Source organism: Hibiscus syriacus, unplaced genomic scaffold (assembly GCF_006381635.1).
Source record: "Hibiscus syriacus cultivar Baekdansim isolate YM2019G1 unplaced genomic scaffold, ASM638163v2 tig00110114_pilon, whole genome shotgun sequence".
NCBI lineage: Eukaryota > Viridiplantae > Streptophyta > Magnoliopsida > Malvales > Malvaceae > Hibiscus > Hibiscus syriacus.
In genome coordinates, this window is record NW_024062594.1 from 274,127 (window position 1) to 296,755 (window position 22,629).

Genomic DNA, 22,629 nt, shown 5'->3' on the forward strand with positions numbered 1-22,629 from the left:
CAATGAAGATGTTGAACGATTCATTGCTTACATTAGTGTTTCACAAGATGATGTTACATTGTATGTTGTTGAACCTAGAAGTAGTATTGTTGGGTCAGTAGCGGGTAGTAATCAACTAAGTTTTTCTCAAAACCCACAACCTTTCTCTAATCCAAATCCCAATCAACTTTCAGCACCAAATTCCGGTTTTCGTATTGACCAGTTAGACGATGATGAGCCAACAGAAAAAATTGTGAGTACTAGTCAGTATTCGAAATTTGGTCTTGGTCAATATCCGGACTTTGATATTGGTCAATACACGGATTTTGATGATGTTTCAGAAGAAGAAACAGACCCTGCGTGTAATGATTTTGATATTGGTCAATACCCGAATTTTGATGATGAAACAGCCGTTGCCGAAGAATGTATTGTTGATGATAATGAGGAGGAAGTTACGACTGTGAATGAACATGTTGAACATCCATTCTGTAATTCATATAATCCTGAAGAAGAAAAAGAAGAAGAAAAAACCCCGAAGAAAAGAAAATGCCACGGGCGTATAACTGGAATATGCCAGAATTACTTCAGATACCGGAAGAAGAGTTGGTAAAGAAAGCAGTTGATTGTTACACAAAAGTTATTCGTATCAAGAAAGATGATTGTTTTGATACAAAGGAAGACTTGAAGATAGCTTTGTATACGAAATGTGTGGAAGATGGCTATCAACTAAAAGTTAACAAATCAAGCAAAGATCGTTTCGAAACAAGGTGTATGATTGACAAAAACTGTATGTGGCGAATGATTGCAAAGAGAATAAAAGATTGCGAAATGTTTCAAGTTAGGACTTTTATTGATAAACATACATGTTCAAGAACCCAAGTTTTTCCTCACCATAGACAGGCAAACAAAAAGGTGTTGGGTGGTTTTCTGGCTGAGTTAATGTTTTTGAATGGCAGGGTATATCGGGGACATGAAATTATGACTGACATGAATGCTCGGTTCAAGATTAGTATATCATATTCTCAAGCTTGGAGAGCCAAATGTTATGCCTTGGAATTGTTGAGGGGGTCGCCAGAAGCATCGTTTGCCCAACTGCCGGCTTATTGTCACAATTTAAAGCTGAAAAATCCTGGGTCGGTAACTCATATCAAAACAGATAGAGATGGACGCTTTGAGTTGCTGTTTATCGCCATTGGTGCTACGATTAGTAAATCAATATAATTTTGTTGACTCATTTTTGTTAGTTACATGCATTTCACATTTAAATGATTATATTTCTTGTGTATATTATTTTGTAGATTCGTTCGTTTATTACTTGCATGCGCCCAGTTATTATAGTTGACGGAGCACATTTGAAAGGTCGATACCTTGGAGTAAACTTATTAGCAGTAGCCATGGATGCTAACAATGGGATATTGCCAATAGCTTACGGGGTTGGCAAATCTGAAACCTCTTATTCATGGACATGGTTTATGGGGCATCTTAGGGATTGCATAGGTCCTATTAGCAATCTGACAATCATATCCGATAGGGCAAACTCAATTGACAACGCTGTTAGAAGGTGTTTCCCAGATGCTTTTCATGGACTTTGTGGTGTTCATTTGTATAGAAATCTAAAATCAAAGTCTGCTGGTATAAAAAAGCACAAATGGACATACTGGAAGGCTGTAAAAGCTTATCGGGAAGTGGATTTCAATAAGCATATAAATTGTTTAAGACGTGTTTTGCCTCAGTGTGCTCAAACACTAGAAGATGTCGGGTTTGAAAGATGGTCAAGAGTACATCAACTTGGAGCAAGATATGGTTTCATGACGTCTAATAGTGCATAATCAATCAACGCTCTAAGTCGTCATTCCCGGAAATTACCCATTACTATGTTAATGGAGTTTTTTCGAGCCTCTATTCAACAGTGGTACTACAAGAAAAGAAACCATGCAGGTATTATTTCTTTGAATTCGTAACTTATCATATTTATATATTTTACTAAGTATTGTTTATTTAAATTTACAGGAACATTGGAACATCGTGTTACACCATGGACTGAAAAAAAGATAACGAAACGTGTTGTGAAGTCAACGTCATGGAGAGTTGAACCATGTTCAAACACTTTGTTTCAAGTACTGGATAATAACTTAAATGGGCTAGTCGATCTAAATGCAAAGACGTGTAGTTGTATGAAATGGCAAACATCTGGTTATCCGTGTGGCCATGTTATAAAAGTTGCTCTTCATTTAAACCAAGATGATTCAAGCGCATACGCTATGGATTGCTACACTACAGAAGTTTATCGACAGACTTATGCCGATATTGTCTACCCTATTCCACATCCTTCTGAGTGGGACATACCAGATGACTTACAAACAGTTTTGCCACCAGCCATGGACAGAAGGCTACCTGGCCGACCAAAAAGTCACGATCGTATACCGTCTAAGGGTGAAGAGAAGAAGAGATCGACATGTAGTCGGTGCAAGGAAAGTGGTCATACAAGGTTGACATGTGGATCACCAGTGCCATCAAAATCATCTTTTCCTCTACCAAAATATGGATCCTCATCAAAATCCAAAGCTCATATGGTGTCAAGCAAAAGGCAATCATCTTTAAAATCCCAATCACAATTGGCTTCACCTTTTGGGACTGTTAACTTAGGTGATTTTTAAATGCAAACGTTGTATTATGTGGATTTTATGTGTGAACTTTTAACATTTTCAGTTGAATTAATGACTCAGGCCAACCATTTTGACTTAACCAACTCTTGTTATTCAGTTGTTATCACTTATTAGGCATGCATTTGACTATCGCAACACGGAAATTACAATCGCAACGAGAGAATCGCAATGCGAAATGAAAATCCCAACAAGAAAATCGTAATGCGGAAATGAAAATCGCAATGCGAAATGATAATCGCAATGCGAAATGAAAATCGCAACGAGAGAATCGCAATGCGGAAATGAAAATCGCAATGCGAAATGAAAATCGCAACGAGAGAATCGTAATGCGAAATGAAAATCGCAATGCGAAATGAAAATCGCAACGAGAGAATCGCAATGCGGAAATGAAAATCGCAATGCGAAATGAAAATCGCATTGCGATTCTCTCGTTGCGATTTTCATTTCCGCATTGCGATTTTCATTTCGCATTGCGATTCTCTCGTTGCGATTTTCATTTCGCATTGCGATTTTCATTTCAACATAATGCAGATTGAAATCAACAAAATCAACCATTACATTTCAATCAATTAAACAAGCACAAATAAGAATTATGTTCGCATCAATTACACAAATCAACTTTTACAAATCATCTTTTACAAATCAATTAAACAATCAAAAAATAAGCAATAATTCTTATTTCTAATCATCTACTATTGAATCAACTTTTACAAATCAATTAAACAATCAAAAAACAATCAATTAAACTATTGAATCAACTTTTGCAGCCATACATCATTTTCACGCAGTTCACTTCTGAGATTAACCTGCAGAAACCAAACATTTGCTCAAACAACACTTTCTACACATTTAAAACCTACAAACAGCAAATTATTCTATTCTAGGTACTTAACCAAACATTTTCAAACCAAAAGTCTATAAACTTACCAATTGTTTATGGACATTTTTATAACGCGGATGCAGGTAGGCAGCGTCTCGTATATATCGATTTAGCCATATAATGCCGAAACCACAAGCCTACTGCAGCTCTATCTCTATCGGTGGGAGGTAGATACTTGATGCTTCCCGTCGTCAAACGCTCCAACGCCAAGCATACGAGAGGACCACAATCTCCTCTGGCTCCGCTCGTTTGTTGTGGCGCGGTCTCGTCTCTAATAACTGTAATATTGAGCTTCTTTGGCTTCTTGTTTCCAGAACGAGTCCAATAATTGATCGCATCCAAGAATTTAGCCAAATGAGAGCTCCATCCCTTAATAACATCTCTTAAATCAGCCAATGATATGTAATTTATCATGCTGTCATACACTATTGTCTTAAGGGATGGGAGCTGAAGCTCGACGAGAATCCAATGTTTACGTTCCAAAACAGGGATAAACACCTACAATCATAAGTAATAATTCATTCATTTGCGCACTTATTTCATAAAACCTTTAAACTCAATCTAAAATAAATACTAACCTTATCGACCTCCCACCATGCAGGATAAAGTTTAGCTTGTCCATTGCCCAAATCAAATGATTCATCTCGTGCATTCTTCAAGTGAACGGCGTGAAAAGACGTCGGCATAATTGTATATCGTATATTTTTATTTTTCTTAAGTTTTCTTATTATTAGAAGACGTGTCACCCACGCATCGATATGCTGTTTTACAAAAAAAGACATATATTAGTGACTTACATAAATTTAAAAAAAAAATTAATCAAATTGAAATATAAGAAAAATATAAGACTTACCCCCCCATCGAAATAGCCATTGTCTTCGACCCCTAATAATACGCCCCACCAAGACCGATCAAGCAACAAATAGATATCATCGGTGAGCTTGCATATGTCAGTGAAACACCCCTGGCTCTGCTCATGTAGATAAAAATCAACAGCGGTCTTAGCCCAAAGGGTGTTATCCAGAATTGTGTCCGGTAGTTGTTCCCTCTCCTCTTCAGATACCGGTATGGTACTGGCCGGTAACTCATACGAGAGCCAACTTGAATCCATCATGTCCGGCACGTCAGAGGGTTTCTCAAGAAGCCTACATATGACGCCATGTGAATCGGGCTCTTGAATGGTGGGAGGGACCTCTTCAATGATGACAGTGGCCTCTTGAACGGTGGGAGGGGACTCTCGAGGAATGATAGGGGGGCCTCTTCAACGATAGGAGTGGACTCTTGAGGGATGACAGGCGAGTCGGGCTTCTTCTTGCGGTGTCTTCGCACTATTGGGGTGTACGGAGACTTAATAGCACGTGCACGCTGTCTGATGCGTGAACTCCGTCGTGCAAGCATAACCCGACGTAAAGCATCCACTCTATCGGGCCGCTAAATAATTAAATACAAAAATCAGTAAATAAACAGACATGATATTTAAACAGTGAAAACAAAGACAAATATGTTTAAAACTTGCATTGTATTCACCCAAGTCATTATTCTATCATAGTTCACAAAATGCATCAGATAACAAAGAAAAATATGTTTCAAACTAATACCCTGAAGTTAGTATTTGTCTTTGTTTTGTCTATTGGTTGAAGTAATGCAATCCATTCAAGTTTCAATTTGCAGAAGAAGAAATAGTTTACTTTCGCAACACGAAACTTAAAATCGCAACGCGAAACCAAAATCGCAACGCGAAATGAAAATCGCAACGACAGAATCGCAATGCGAAATGAAAATCGCAACGCGAAATGAAAATCGCAATGCGATTTTGGTTTCGCGTTGCGATCTTGTCGTTGCGATTTTGGTTTCGCGTTGCGATTCTGTCGTTGCGATTTTCATTTCGCGTTGCGATTTTGGTTTCGCGTTGCGATTTTAAGTTTCGTGTTGCGAAAGTAAACTATTTCTTCTTCTGCAAATTGAAACTTGAATGGATTGCATTACTTCAACCAAAAGACAAAACAAAGACAAATACTATTTCACAGTGTTAAAGAATACACAGTTTAGCAGAATTGGCAGCAACCGAACAAATTTACTTTCAACCAAAAGACAAAACAAAGACAAATACTATTTCACAGTGTTAAAGAATACACAGTTTAGCAGAATTGGCAGCAACCGAACAAATTTACTTTCAACCAAAAGACAAAACAAAGACAAATACTATTTCACAGTGTTAAAGAATACACAGTTTAGCAGAATTGGCAGCAACCGAACAAATTTACTTTCAACCAAAAGACAAAACAAAGACAAATACTATTTCACAGTGTTAAAGAATACACAGTTTAGCAGAATTGGCAGCAACCGAACAAATTTACTTTCAACCAAAAGACAAAACAAAGACAAATACTATTTCACAGTGTTAAAGAATACACAGTTTAGCAGAATTGGCAGCAACCGAACAAATTTACTTTCAACCAAAAGACAAAACAAAGACAAATACTATTTCACAGTGTTAAAGAATACACAGTTTAGCAGAATTGGCAGCAACCGAACAAATTTACTTTCAACCAAAAGACAAAACAAAGACAAATACTATTTCACAGTGTTAAAGAATACACAGTTTAGCAGAATTGGCAGCAACCGAATAAATTTACTAAGCAATCTAAGTGAAATGGCTAATCTAAGTGAAATTACGAGTAAATTTATCATTAAGTTAAATATGGAAAATCTTAAACTTACCTCGTTGCATAGAGTATGAACCTCATTCTGCAACGATACTATCATCTCACGTAGAGCGGCAACCTCACCACGTAAAGTTGACACCTCCACACGCCATGCACCATCGTTATCGCGTAGAGTACCGATCTCCTCACGCAAGGCATTGACCTCATCACGTAACTCCCTTGACTCATCCCGTTGAGGTGGAGGTGGAGAACAGGGAGATAGGAGTCGTGGCATCTTTGCTGGTCGCCTATCATGAGGTGATGGTGGAGAAGAGGCTCGATGATGTGACGGGATAGGTGATGGCTCTCGTTCTAGAGGTGTATAGTCGGGTCGATCGGGTGATGGCTCTAGGTGAGGTGATGGCTCTTGAATTGGAGGAAGTGGATGCTGCTCATCATCCGTGCCATCAAAAAAACTCTGACTAGCTTGCCACCAATCAGTGGCAAGCTCTTCCTCCGTGGGTGTCAGTCTTTGTAATGGAATGTTGGCCTCCTAAAATATAAAAACTCAAACAAAGTTAAACGTCTACTATTAATAACTTGTTTATATATTATATGAAAGTATTTGTGTTAACTTACATTATTTATTGTCGCATATGGTATTAAGTCTTCCCAATCCAACAGAGTTTTCCTCTTCCAGGAAATAGCCCTGGGAATATCATTTGACGTTTTTATTGCATATGTACGCATGCTGGGGAAAGCCTCGAATATCCAAATCTACAAACAATATAATAACAAAATTAGTAATTGTTAAATAATTAATTATAATTTTAGAAACATTATATAGAAATTCTTACCTTAAAGGCCCAAACAAAGCCTGATAAAGTGTATTTGGACCCATCGCCCCGCAAACTTTTGCGGTCATCAAAGGCAGACGACAACTTAGTCCAGGTAGCTTTCCATATATACGAACCCCACGGAAACAGATTCCATGCATTCAGGTCCTCTACCAATATTATTAGCTCCCGATGAATAGGTTGTCTGGCCTCTCTGCCTAAAAAGCCGGCATACACAAGTAGTAGAAGGCATACTCGGACAACATCGACGTCATCCATCCGAGTGAAACCAGCTTTCTTATTAAACAATTTCTTCAGGTCGTCGACATGTAGGTTCGGCTTCTCCATTGACTCATCCGGAAAAACCCGGGATAACCATGATGGGCGGGCGATATGACGAGTGTACCGGCCTACATCATCGTGTCCGAATCGTAGACCAGTGATTAAGCAGAACTCCTTCCGCCCAAAACAAGTATACGCTGGTGGAAAATGAAACCATATCTCTTCCTCACCACGTTGTATACTGTCGGGTAGATTTGATGTCATGGTCTGAAGCCACAAATGGGTCAAATTAGCATCTCCACCCGGATGCTGTACTCTCAGCCATGGCCCGAAGCAGGTTTCCTCAAACAATTGTCTTTGAGCAGGTGAAAGCTTCGAAGCAATTGTAGTGGCCAGGCTGACTTTATTTCTCAAGGTCAATTGAGCCGAAAAAAATTTCTACAAAAACAATAAACATACCAAGTTAGATATACCAAAAACTACACTATGAAGATATACCAAAAACAATAAACATAAAAAGTAGTAGTTTATTCTTGAAACTAAAATTTGCAACACTGTTTTGTCTTTTGGTTGAAATGAAAATCGCAACGAGAGAATCGCAACGCGAAATGACAATCGCAACGAGAGAATCGCAACGCGAAATGAAAATCGCAACGAGAGAATCGCAACGCGAAATGAAAATCGCAATGCGATTTTGGTTTCGCGTTGCGATTCTCTCGTTGCGATTTTCATTTCTCTCGTTGCGACAGTCATTCTCTCGTTGCGATTTTCATTTATCTCGTTGCGACTCTTCTGCAAATTGAAACTTGAATGGATTGTATTACTTCAACCAAAAGACAGAACAAAGACAAAGACAAATACTAACTTGAAAATCGCAACGAGAGAATAGCAACGCGAAATGAAAATCGCAACGACAGAATCGTAACGCGAAATGAAATCTAAGTGAAATGGTTAATCTATTATTGAAATGACCAGTAAACTTATCATCAGTTTCAATATGAAAAACCTACAATAATGCAAACATTTCAAAATAAAAATAATTAAAAAAACTAACCCTCGGAGGCTGATTTTCCATTTCTGAATATTGTGAGGGATTTCTGACCGTGAATGGTTGTGAGGGATTTCGCCGGAGATGGGGACGGAAATCTTCGGAGATGGGGACGGATTTCTTCGCCGTAGAGAGTGAGAGATGGAGATGAGACTGAGTTGTGATTTTAGGTTTTAGGTTATGAGTTGCGATTACGGGATTTTGTCTTAATATTGGTTTTTGTAATTTGAAAATAAAATACGCGTAGCGATTATAATGGCGCTTTAAATATCGCGTTGCGATTTACGGATACGCGTTGCGATTTTATGTATTATCGTTGCGATTTACGGATACGCGTTGCGATATACGGATACACGTTGCGATTTACGGATACGCGTTGCGATTTATGTGTTCACGTTGCGATTTTCATATTCGCGTTGCGATTTTGGAAAATCGCAATGCGAATTTGTACTATCGCATTGCGATTTTCAAGAATCGCGTTGCGATTTTGGAAACTGATTTGCGATTCTGGGGATCGCGTTGCGATTTTTATTTCGCGTTGCGATTTTGTTGGTCATTTTGGCAAATCCAAAAAAAGTTGGTTAAAATCGTATATTATAACTTTTTTTTGGTCACTGAGGCGATTTTCTCTAAAATAAATCAATGAGTATTTGAGTTAAGTGTTAATATAGATCTTAAAGTACATAAAACAACATAATAAAATACATAATTAAAGTCTAGAAACATAAATGACAAACATATAATGTTTTTGTTCTTTGGCACAATATTCTAAAATTTAAAGCAATACTTATGACATCTGATACTCCAGTATTACAATCATCATTCTCATAAAACACCATAATAAAAAACATAATTAAAGCCTAGAAACATAAATGACAAACACATAATATTTTTGTTCTTTGGCACAACATTCTCAAATTTCATGCAATATTTGTGACATCTAATACTCTAGTATTACACTCATCATTCTTTATTTCCTCCAACTGAGAGCACTCCATTTTAAATTCACTACTACCTACATATATAATAGAAAGCAAAACTAATATAAGTGATAAGATACTGATTTGCAGAACATTAAGAAATTAAACTTAAAACAAACATTGAGATGAATCTAAAAAATAATTAAAAATCAGTATGAACAAATAAAAATTAAACTCTTAAAACAAAATACAGAGGAGCTTAAAACTAAATGACTACGAAAATTGCTCTTACAAAAATTAAATTTCAAGTAAAAATGGAAGAAACGTACCTGAATAAGTTGGAAAGTGGAGATCAGAGGTTTGAAAGAAACAAAATTTATGCATAAACTTATCCCTAATATTTGGTTAAATTACAAGTTATATGTTATACGATATTAGGATTTATAAATTAGTTTATAAAAGTACACCTAAATTCATAATAATCTAAAATTTAATGGATATTTAGTTGGGTGGGCGGATGCAAAGAGAATAATATCTCAAACCCATTACCCGATCACTACCCACTACGAGTATTACTTTCTAAATCTACACCGCCCACTATCTACTAAAATTATACCCATCGTCGTCCCAATATAAAATCTTCAATTGCTGTCACAATACTAATAGCTGTCACTTTTTTTTTATAACGTAGGCTTTCAAGCCGCCACTATGGAAATGGTACTTTAATTTACGGTGGCTTATCTCATTTTCTATTATTAATTTACTTTATTTTAAATTGTATTTTAATTCTGTCCCTACCTTGCATATACACACTGCTCGGTGTTATATGGTCAAGCCCGTCTACTCTTCATTCTCTGCAATCTCTTTGGTTTTTTTAGGGTTTGGGAGCAGAGAAAACAATGGATTCAAGCCAACCCACTTCTTCCTCCACTCATGTCTCCGATGAGGAAGCAATGTTGACGGCCTTGCAACTGTCCTTTGCATCGGCCTTGCCCATGATCTTGAAGTCGGCTATAGAACTCGATTTGCTGGAGATCATGGCCAAAGCCGGTCCGGGAGCTTTGCTGTCTACGAAAGAAGTGGCTTCCCGGCTCCCAACCACCAACCCTGATGCGCCTTTCATGCTAGACCGCATGTTTCGTCTGCTATCCAGCTACTCCGTCCTCACTTGCTCCTTGCGCACTCTTCCCGACGGCAAAGTCGAGAGACTCTATGTTCTCGGTCCCGTCTGCAAATTCTTGACCAAGAACGAGGATGGTGTCCCTGTTTCCACCGTATTACTATTAGGGTAAATTATACTAGATTCCACTAAACTTTAGGCGGTTTATATATTGTTAAACTTTTAATTTTTTTAATTATAATACTAATTTTTGGTTTTGACTTCAATTATGTAACTAAACCGTTAAAATCTAAACGGTGTGATGATATGAATAAAACAACATTGTTTTGATATAGCTATTAATGAAAAAATGGCGTCGTTTTAAGTACTGAAGTTTATGGGTGTTTTGATTTTTGCCACTAAACTTTTAAATAATTTATTTTTTTCATTGTACTTGTTTTAACATGCTAGCATTCAATCACTACTCACCACATGTCGTTTTTTGAGACAAGTTCAATATCAAAATATATATCGATCCTATGATTGTTTTTTTTTTACTAAACCCACTCAAAATCAATGAAATTAAACTTAAAATTTAACTATTTTTAGGGTTTGGAGCTTTCTTAGATTTAAGGGTTGAGGTGTTTGTTCGACATATTATTTTGAGAAGATGGACAACATACCTCAAAGCTAGCTCGTCGAACATCCAGCGAAGGAGATTGGAGTATTAGCACATCGAACCTTTAAATGTATTTTCGTCGATTTTAAGTGGGTTTCATAGAAAAATAATCCGACGAGAAGAAACAGGAGTGAAATGCAAACATTTTCTTACTAATCTTCTTGTGAAAGACGGTCGGTGACAGACAACAATTGACTGCCAATTGAGGTTGAAAATTTTAGTGTAAAAACTAAAAAATTTTAAAGTTTAGTAGCAAAATAGATACACCCCTAAAGTTCAATGCCTAAAACGATGTTGTTTTGTCCATATCATCACAATAACTGAAAGATCCATCCATGCCATTATGCCGTTAAAATTTAAGATCTCAGTGACACAATTAAAGTTAAAATTAAAATTAAGTGTTATAATTTGATAAATTAAAAGTTTAGTAATCTAAACGATACACCACCTAAATTTTAGTGGTATATAGGATAGTTTACCCTTACTATTATTTGTGGTTCAATATATGTTGGAGTAAGGTGACGTTTGGTTTGCTGGAATGTTTATGAGGGAATTGGAATATGTGAAGGAATTGGAATCTGTAGGAATTAGAATATGAATCTGAAACATGTTTGGTTGACATGAAATTGAATTGGAATCCAATTCCATATTTTGTTTGGTTCGCAGACATGTCAGATGAATTTGATTTCAGTAATGTAAAATGACAGAATTGCCCTTCTTATTTTTTGCTTAATTTTAATTTGTTTTATAACTTACATGTAGCAATTTATTATAAAATTTTAAAAAATATTAAAATTTCATTTTATTGATTGATTATTCATTTCAATAAATTATAGAAATCATACTAATAAACATCATAAGTTAAAATCATCCTAATTAGGGATGGTCATGGGTCGGGTTGGGTCGGATTTTTGGTCCACCGGACCCGAGAACAAGGGAACCTCCACCCGAGACCCGACCCGAATATATGAATTAGAAACCCGACCCGACCCGAAATAATAAAAAAATTATTTTTATTCAATAAAAATAGTGACTTAATCGAAAAAATTATATATAGAGGGGTATTATTGTAATTATTCCTAAATATATAAGGTAAAATTATATATATTTTTTGGGTCGGGTCAGGTATTTTTCACCCTAAACCCGAACCCGACCCGAATATCACACTTAAAAAAAACCCGACCGACCCGAATATCATACTTAAAAAAATCCGAACCGACCCGAATATCACACTTAAAAAAACCCATTCCGACCCGATCCCAAATTTTTTTTAAAAAAATCTGACCTGAATACCAAAAGATTGATGAGGGTAGTATGGTCAAATTTCATATTTCCTCTTCCAAAGGATTTCAATTCCATCATGTTATGGATGAAATTTACTTTCCCTCCCTTGATGGAATTGGATTCCAATTCCCCATTTGAAAACTTAAACTAAACATGGGAAAGTGGTGGAATTGGATTCATATTCCCCCTAATTCCAAAGGATTCCAGCGAACCAAACATGAGAAAGTGATGTGATTGAATTCTAATTCCCCTAATTCTAAGAGATTCCAGCGAATCAAACGTCACCTAAGATTATTGTACGCCGGAATGTTTACAGATTTCACTTGAAAGATGCAGTGTCGGAAGGTGGATCTCCATTTAAGAGGGCCAATGGTTTGCCTGTATTTGATTACCTTGGCAAGGATCACAGACTCAACATGCTTTTCCACAAAGGAATGTTCGATTTATCTTCCATTAACATGACATAGAATTTTAGTGATACGTTACTGTATAAATTTTAGTACCCATCGTTAAAAAGTTAAATACACAAATGTGATATTTTTATTTGGATAAATTACACGATTTATCACTCAACTATCTTATCATTTCTATTTTGGTCACTAAAATTTAAAAAAATTCAATTTAATCATCAAACTTTCAAATTACTTGTATTTTGATATCTCTTTGATGATGTGGATTATTTTATTGTTATTTTTAGTATGGCGTGACAAATTTATTATTATTAATGTCACATTAAATTTAAAATCAAAATCATTAATCTTAATCCAAAATCTCCAAACCCCAACGCCGATCTAAAACCATCCTGGACTTTTTTTTTTTGAACAATCTATCCTTAACTTCATCTTCATGAAACATAAAATACCCAAAAACTTAGACTAGCCCTTGTTTTTTCTTTCATTTCCTTATCTTCCCTTGCATGAGGTAGTGATACAAATGAGTGAAACTACACAAAAAATAAAAAATAACCTTGCAGTCCATACCTATCTTCATCAAGTTCTAGTTCTTTTTTTATTATTTTTATTTTGATTTTATCATTAGGCACGTGAAATTAAAAATGGGGTAATTATGTTTTTGTTTGTTTGGGGATCTAGTGAAACATGTTATCTTTATTTTGCCTGGAAAATAAGGGGAAGTCCATACCTAGATTTTTTTTTGTTTTTGTTTCATACTCTTTTTCTATTCTTTATTTTAGTTTTACTTTTTTGAAACTGCAACATTTTAAGAGGAAATGAGGAAGCATGGATGAATACTTCATTTTCATCCACTTTATGTGATTTCCCTTTTATTGTTGTTGTTTTTTTTTATATAAAAAATTCTAAGCTTTTTGTGGTTTCAATTATGAGTATTGAGCAATGTTTACATTTTTCTTAACTTGTCTTTGTGAAGGTGATGGTGGTTGTTGTATTCTTAACACTTAAATTTGTTTCTCTGTGTTCATTTGTTTCTGGTTCGCAAACGATTTTTCAAGGGATTCTTATATGGTGGTCGGAGGGTGATGTCGGTGAGATTGGGGTTTGAGAATTAAGGGTTGTATTAACATTATAATTTTTTATTTTTATTTTAAATATTATTTTATATTAAATATTAATTAATTTATCATGTCATACTAATAATAATAATAATATAGTACATGTCATTAGAGAGGATCAAAATAGAAGCAATTCAAAAGTTTAATGATTAAATTCAAAATTTTTACACTTTAGTGACCAAAATAGAAGTGAGAAGATAGTTGAGTGATGAACTGTGTATTTTACCCAAATAAAAAATACCACGTCAGTCTTGCTATTAACTTTTTAACGGAATGAAACAAAAAGTAAATGTTAGGTATGGTTTTGAAAAAATTGAAACTTGAGATAGTAAAATATAATAAAAGTAATAGTTTATGTACTAAACGTGTAGTTTGCCCATTTTTTTTATTAAGAATAATTGGGTGACGACGAATTGGGCGAAGATAAACGAAAACGTTGTATGATGAGTGTTTTATATTGCATATATTTATTGTTATTTACTCATTTTTTTATTAAATATTACTGATTTATATTTATTTTGAGTTTATTTTGGATATGAGCTTTATTGGATTAATTAGCCCAAAAAGTAGCAGATTTCGATGGTCTAGTCAGCATCTTGAATATTTAATTAAAATTTACATGGCGTAAGGTTATCCATAAGATGAAGCAGAATTCAACCAGAAGTACAAGACTTAAATATTTATTTTTATCTTTTGTGATAAACCTTTTGGATTTAGGATTTTTAGTTTGATTATTTTATTAGAACTCTTGGTAGGACTTTTAGTTTGATTAGGAATTAGTCATTTTATTTACTTAGAACTTTTGGGGTTATAAATACCCCTTAGTTCCAACCGTCGAAATCATCATTGGAGTTCATCGTTGAGCGATTGGCACTATCTTAAGAGAATTTTCAAAATCGAACCGAAGCTCATTTATAAGAGTTAGATAAGCAGAATAGCAGATGACTCACTTGGCCTAGACCATGAGATGAATGAAATCGCAGGGAAGACTACCATATCAAAACGAAGCAAATATACGAGAAAAAAATCAGTGTCATCACCCTTTGGAGTGGAACTATTCTTACACTAATCCATGAAGATGATGTCGCAAGGTCCCAAGAAAAAAAAATGTTATCGCAGGCTCCCATAAAAAATAAATTGTCATAGGGGAGAAAGAAAAAGAAGAATAAGCAAGATCACAAAAGAAAAATGTATCATTAACCTTTTCTGCAACATCTCCCTATGCCATCCCACCTCTATTTCCTTTAAGGTTAGTTAAATGCGACAAACAAGTTGAGGGAAAAAAAAGATTCTTGATGTTTTTCAGAAAGTGGAGATAAATATATCGCTTTTTGAGGTAATCCGAAAAGTACCGAGATATGCCAGATTCTTGAAAAATCTTTGCACAACCAAAATGAGACTTACTGGCAATGAAACGTTAAATCTAGGTGAGAACGTATTAGCTATTTTTCAACATAGGCTTCCACCTAAATTAAAAGACCAAGATATGTTCGCTAGTCCTTGTAAATTCGGTAAGGTATGATTTAAACGAGCTACGTGAGATTTGGGTGCTTCCATAAATGTTATGCCTCTTTCTGTTTATAACTCACTTTCTGCCGAGCCTTTGAAAGAAACTAGAGTCTTGATTCAACTCGTTGATCGATCCGTCATTTATCCCAAAGGCCTCATTAAGAACGTACTGATTAAGGTAAACGATTTAATTTTCCCAGCAGATTTCTATGTCATCGACATTGAAAATAATCGAACCAATACTTCCTCTGAAATCCTTCTTGGTCAGCCATTTCTAATCACTACACATACCAAAATCGACGTTATGAGTGGAATTCTTACTATGAAATTTGATGGTGAATTTGTTAAGTTCGACGTTTACAAGACGATGAAATATCCAGATAATGTTGCAAGAATTAATTTCGTTGATGATATTGAGCCTTTAGTGGATGATTTTGTTGAAACTAACTTATTTAATGATTTGTCCATGAAATTAGAGAATTACGAATAAGACATCATAGAGTTGAAAAATATTTTTTCTATTCATTCTGATTTACGTCTTACTCCATCCAAGTCTAAAATTTTACCTTCTATTTTCCAGGCACCAGAAATTGAGCTGAAGCAGTTACCAGACCATCTCAAATATGTATTCCTAGGAGATAACGCTATCCTCCCAGTCAATATCTCAAATAAGCTTTCAAAAGAGGAGGAAAAGAGCTTAGTGACAATTTTAAGGGCATACAAGGAAATGATTGGATGGACTATAGTCAACATCAAATGGCTTAGTCCATCGACATACATGCACAAGATTAAGATTGAAGATGATGCAAAACCATCCAGAGAAGGTCAAAGGCATCTTAATCCTCAAATGATAGAGGTGGTAAAGAAAGAAATTCAAAAGCTTTTAGACGTCGACATCATTTACCCGATATTCAATAGTAATTGGGTAAGTCCAGTCCATGTGGTTCTTAAGAAAACTGGAGTGACCGTAGTTGAAAATTCCGAAGGCGAGCTAGTTCCTGCATGAGTTCAAAAAATATGGAGAGTTTGCATCGACTATAGGAAGATGAATTCTTTAACTCGAAAGATCATTTTCCACTTCCTTTAATTGATCAAATGATTGAACATTTAACTAGTAAATTTCACTATTGTTGTCTCAATGGATTTTCAGATTTCTTCTAGATCTCAGTAGCACCTGAAGACCAAGAAAAAATGATATTCACATGTCCTTTTAGAACTTTCGCTTATCGATGAATTCCTTTCAGCCTTTGTAACACCCCCGCTACATTCTAAAGATGCATGCTTAGCATATTTTTCGATTACGTAGAGAAAGAAATTGAAGTTTTCATGGATGACTTTATGGTATATGATAATTCTTTTGACTAGTGTCTCTTGAATTTAACAAATGTCTTGAAATGATGTCTTGAATATAACCTTGTACTTAATTATGAAAAATGCCACTTAATTGAAGATAAAGGTTTAATTCTTGGTCATATTGTTTCTTCTGATGAAATTATTGTCAATAAGGCCAACACTCCCAAAACTGTGAGGGAGGTTCGCTCTTTTCATGGTCATACAAGTTTTTATTTGTAGGTTTATCAAGAATTTCTCCAAGATAGCACAACAACTTTGCAATCTTTTACAAAAGGATAAAGCTTTTGACTTTGACAATGATTGCAAATATTCTTTTGATGTCCTCAAAGAACAACTCATCTCGACACCCATACTTCAACCACCTAATTAGGATTATCCTTTTGAGATTATGTGCGACGCGAGTGATTCAAGTGTGGGAGTTGTGCTTGGGCAGAAAATTGGCAAAAAACCTCACGTGATAGCCTATATGTCTAAGACACTAGATGCAACTCAACGAAATTACTAGACTATTGAAAAGTAGCTTTTTGTTATTGTTTTTGCCTTAGATAAATTTTGTTCTTATCTTCTCGGTACTAATATTGTTGTTTATTCTGATCTTGTATCACTTAAATATTTACTGAGCAAAAAAGAGGCAAAATCGCGCTTAATTCGATGGATTTTTCTCTTGCAAGAGTTTAATCTTCAAATTAAGGATAAGAAAGGATGTGAAAATTTAGTCACTGATCATCTAAGTCGACTCTCCATCCTCACTTCGACATACCGGTTTAAGAAAAGTTCCCTGAAGAACATCTATTCATGGCACAATCAACTATACCATGGTATGCCGACATGGTTAATTATTTAGCCACCGGAGTACTTCCATCCGATCTATCATGATTTGAGGTAAACCGTATCAAACGAGAGTTGATTCTAAATTTTGGATGATCCATTTCTTTGGAAGCATTGCTCTGATCAGGTAATTCGACATTGTGTTGATGAAAGCGAGGTAAATTCTATCCTTAACTATTGTCATTCTTACTCTTACAGAGGTCACTTTGGACCAAAAAGAACTGCACACAAAATTCTTGAAAGTGAATTTTTTTTGCCTAACATTTTTCATGACTCATATTTATATTGTAAATCTTGTGAAAAATGTCAGCGCACAAGTAATTTAAGCCATCGTAACAAGATACCTCTTAATCCGATACATGTTTGTGAAATATTTGATGTATGAGGTATTGATTATATTAGCCAATTTCTTTCATCTTTTGGAAATTGCTATATTTATTATAACTATTGATTATGTATCGAAATGGGTAGAAGTTAAAACTACTCATAATAATGATGCTAGAACAACCACTAAATTTCTAAATAATTTTATTTTTTATAGGTTTGGCACTCCAAGGGTGATAATTAGTGATCGAGGAATACATTTTATCAATCGGATTATCAAAACACTAATGAAGAAATATGAACTCACTAAACTAATCACCACGACTTACCATCCACAAACTAATGGACAAGCGGAAGTTTCCAATCGAGAAATTAAGTCGATTCTCAACAAGATTGTGAAGCCAAATAGAAAATATTGGAGTTTGAAACTCAACGATGCCTTCTGGGCATATCGTACCGCTTACAAGGGTCTCATCGATATGTTTCCATATCGCCTAGTTTTTTGGTAAATTGTGTCACTTACCTATTGAATTGGAACACATCACAATTAAAGAATACAATATGTAGATGGATGCAATTGACGAAACAAGAAAATTTCACATTCAAGAGCTTGAAGAAATTTGTCGCAACGCTTATGACAATGCACAGATATATCAAGATAAAACTAAAGATTTTCATGATCGTCAAATTTCATTTAAATCTTTTAATGTTGGTCACAAAGTATTGCTTTTTAATTCTAAATTAAAAATCTTTACAGGAAAATTGCAGACAAAGTGGTCAGGACCTTTTACTGTGACTTAGTATTTCCCCATGATGCTGTTGAAATTCAAGATGATTCATGAGTTTGTTTTAAATTAAATGGTCAATGATTGAAGTCGTACTACAAAAACAATCAACCTTGTGTGATCGAGGACATTATTTTAGAGGAACCTGTAGTCTGAATCAGGTCATCGAGCTAACGACGTTAAACAAAAGCGCTCTAATGGGAAACAACCCATTTTTATTATTCTTCGTTCAATTTATTTATTTTACAATTTTCTTTTTCTAGTTGTCTATTTATTTTTCTTTGTATATTTAGGTACACCAGGTATTTTGATCGAGCTTAGAGATATGACCATGAAATTTATTCCTGTCTCATCAGATTAGACACATGGAATATTATACTTTCTTTCACTTTGTGCTTTATTTTTATTTATTTTTCGTATTGGGACAATAAGTTTTAAGTGAGGGGGTAGAGTGAGAATTTCACCTTGCTTATTCATGTTGGTTTAATGGGATATTTTTATGCTTATGATTGTTGCTTACCTTGGTTGACTTGTTAGTTTTTTCTTAATCCATTGTTTACAAGCTTGAGTTTACCTTGTTATGCATGAATAATTGATTTGAGTCGATAAAATGATTTTATGAAAGCCTTTAACATTGTGGTATAATTGTTAATGTTGCTTAAATATGAGCTTGTGCTTATTTCGCTAGTGATTAATGTTATCTTCAGGTGTATAAGCTTGTGAGGCTATTGTGAGTGGTAGATCGTTTGAATGTGACCAAATTGGAGAACCAGGGCGAAGGGCTTGGGTTGTCATCTCGTTTCCATTTTAAAGTTTTGGTGACGAGTAGAGACTATAAAGTTTAAAAAAATAGAGAGAATCATAGAAAAATGGGAGGAATTAAAAAAACAAAAAAAAAACAAGAAAAATGAAAAACAAAAAGAGAGAGGAAATAAGCGTTTGAATAAAAAAAAGAGAGTGAGTGATACAAAATGAGAGGCAAATAAAAATCACACTCCGCCAATCGCTTCTCATGAGGAAACTAAACTTGGTTTGATTTCATCTCACAAGTAAATAGCAAAAGCTCTGCATATCAAACCCTTATCCATTTGGTTAATTGTTGTTCATTGGGTTAGCTTGTCACTTTTATTTGATTATCTTGTACAACTTTTTCAACCCATGCCCGAACTTGAGATTTGACAAAACTTTTTGAGTGAATATTTGGTAAGTTATGGAAATAGGGATTGAAGTATGCATGAGGACAAGCATTGAATAAGTGAGAGGAAATTTGATGAGTGTTTTATATTGCATATATTTATTGTTATTTACTCCTTATTTTTTGATTGGATATTATTGATTTATCTTTATTTTGGGTTTATTTTGGACATGAGCTTTATTGGATTAATTAGCTCAAAAAGTAACATATTCTATGGTCCAGTCAACATATTGAATATTTAATTAGAATTTACTTGACATAAGGTTATCCATAAGATGAAGTAGAATTCAACCAGAAGTACAAGACTTAAATATTTATTTTTATCTTTTATGATAAACCTTTTAGATTTAGGATTTTAGTTTGATTATTTTATTATTATTTTATTTAAGAATTAGTTATTTTATTAGAAATCTTGGTAGGACTTTTAGTTTGATAGGAATTAGTCATTTTATTTACTTAGAACTTTTGGGTTATAAATACCCCTTAGGTTCAAACTTTGAGCTCATATTAGAATTTATATTCCCTTGGCTATTTATTGAAGTTCTACTTTTCTTTAATCTTTTTACTTTTCGTTCATTATTTTTTTTCACAATGCTAAGCATGATCCAATCCATGCTTAGCTAAATCTCTTTTAGCCAATAGCTGAGCGATGACTCAATATGTTTAGTGAGAATTGACAAGTGTTTCATACCTTCAAGTATCCTTTTTTACTTTCGGCAAATAAGGATAGGTAATCGACTTAATCTTTAAATTATTTACACTTTCAATTCAAAGATTTCACCTTGACTTGAATGTTGTTTTAATTTACCGTTGGAGAGGCGAATCGGCTTGTAGTAAATTCAAATCCCTAAGAAAAAACTTAGCTGCGGTCTACTAAGGGAAATCAAGATCAGGTTCGATTCTCATTGAGACGCATAATCCGAGCACATACATTTCCAGCATTAAAGAAGATATTGGCCTTAACATCGATAGTCGAAGTTAAATCCAAACAAGAATTAAATTCAAATGATTGACTTTGGAAATTAGTTCATATGAGAGAAGAGCAAGTTATAAGGGTTGAGCCTTGTAGACTGTAATGGGCAAGAATCCCGAAGTAAAATCTATTTCAAGGATCGATACGAGTCAAGTCAAAACAAAGCTAGAGGCTATCTCCTATCATTATCTCTTTCAATTATTTATTTTTTATTGATTTTTTATTTTTATTTAATTTTAGTTTATTCAATTAAATTTAATAAACCCCCTTTTTATTTTATTTTGTAGATTTTCTTATTAGAGATAAAATCATATTTAATTGGAAATTCCTTAGTCCCTGTGATTCGACCTTATTTCTCTATACTATTTATTTAAATTGAGAATTAAGTTTATTTATTTGATAATTACGACGCTTGTAACTAGATGTTGTAGTATTTTCCGACAAGTTAAGGTGGTTGTCGATGGTAACTGATGCTGATGACTGGTTATAACTTATATAACTTAAAAATTATAATTCTAAACAAAATAAATTACTTAAATTAATTATTTTTTATAAAAATATAATTTAATAAAAAAATATAATTTAATTATATTTCTATTAAAATTATAATTAAATTTTAATAAATGATTAATTTTAAATAATCTCTTATACTTTTTGATATTTACATAATAAGGATAAATTTGCTTATGGTGTGTTTCAGTACGTAACTTTAGTGACGTGTTGCGGTATGTGACGTGTGTTGTAGACTTATCTTAAATTTATAGAGTGATAAGAGATGAAAACAATGAATTCACGAGTTTATGAAGTGATAAAAAAAGATATTTAAAGTATTAGATTATAACTTTTTAATTATTATAGGTTAAACTTTTTATAATATATGTTATATTATAATATTATTTAAAATTTAAATTTAAAATATTTAAATTTTTATATATATAATTATATTATGATTGTTAAATATATATGAATAATTAAAATTTATAATAAGTATTATCATATAATTATATCATCGTGGTGTCCTAACGTTAAAGTTAATTAATTAAAGGAAAAATTATATAAATGATCATTAATATTTGAACAAGTTTTCATTTTCTTCACTTAATTTTTAAAAGTAACATATTAGTCATTAACATTATCAATTTCTAACAAAGTGGCCACTTGATGCTACCCGCCGGTAATATGGGGGACATAAAGGTGAGTTGGACTGTTAACCGTTTACCCAACACTGTTTTTATCACAAGTTTGACTTTCCAAAACTTTTGAGTTTTCTCCTCCTCTTCTTCAAGTGATGAATATCATAACACAACCATCAACATTAGAGCTCACGGTGCAACAACTGATAGCCGATAACCACCCTAATTGGTGGAGCTTTAAAACCCTAAAGGGACGTTTGGTTTGTGAAAAAGATCATTATCAAGGGGAATAATCTTTTCCGGAATTGATTCACATGTTTGGTTCACAAGAAAGATCATAACCATGTAATAACTTATTACCAATAGTAATAATTTTTTATTCATAATAGGTTAAGTGACTGTAGATTTGCTTGAAGATATGAAACAAAAGGGTTTGCTGGATATGGATAAGGTAGGGTTGGTAATTTAGCTACATTTTTTTTGGTTTTCCCAGAGTCAAAAAAAAAAAAAAAAAGGAGTGGTGCTAATGTTATTCTCTTCTATGAGAACATGAAATTCTTTGGTTTCAGGTTTATCATGCAAAGTTTTTCAAAATCTGCAGTAGGCAAAAGGTTGTTAAAGAAGCTTCCCGATTCACAAAGTTGATTTCCAATCCAACCTTGAGTACATTTAATATGCTGATG

General features: G+C 34.1%; 1 protein-coding gene across 1 annotated transcript; it reads left to right on the top strand.

The window, feature by feature from the left end:
- The first annotated feature begins 10,152 nt into the window (after positions 1-10,152).
- LOC120215183 (caffeic acid 3-O-methyltransferase 1-like) lies at positions 10,153-10,569 on the top strand. Its single transcript, XM_039212918.1, has one exon. It carries the CDS (start codon positions 10,156-10,158, stop codon positions 10,546-10,548), a length of 393 nt encoding a protein of 130 aa, XP_039068849.1. The 5' UTR covers positions 10,153-10,155; the 3' UTR covers positions 10,549-10,569.
- Positions 10,570-22,629: the final 12,060 nt, after the last annotated feature.

Bases quoted from the DNA above. Each gene is read 5' to 3' on its own strand.
- LOC120215183 (XM_039212918.1), top strand. From the start codon at position 10,156: ATGGATTCAAGCCAACCCACTTCTTCCTCCACTCATGTCTCCGATGAG.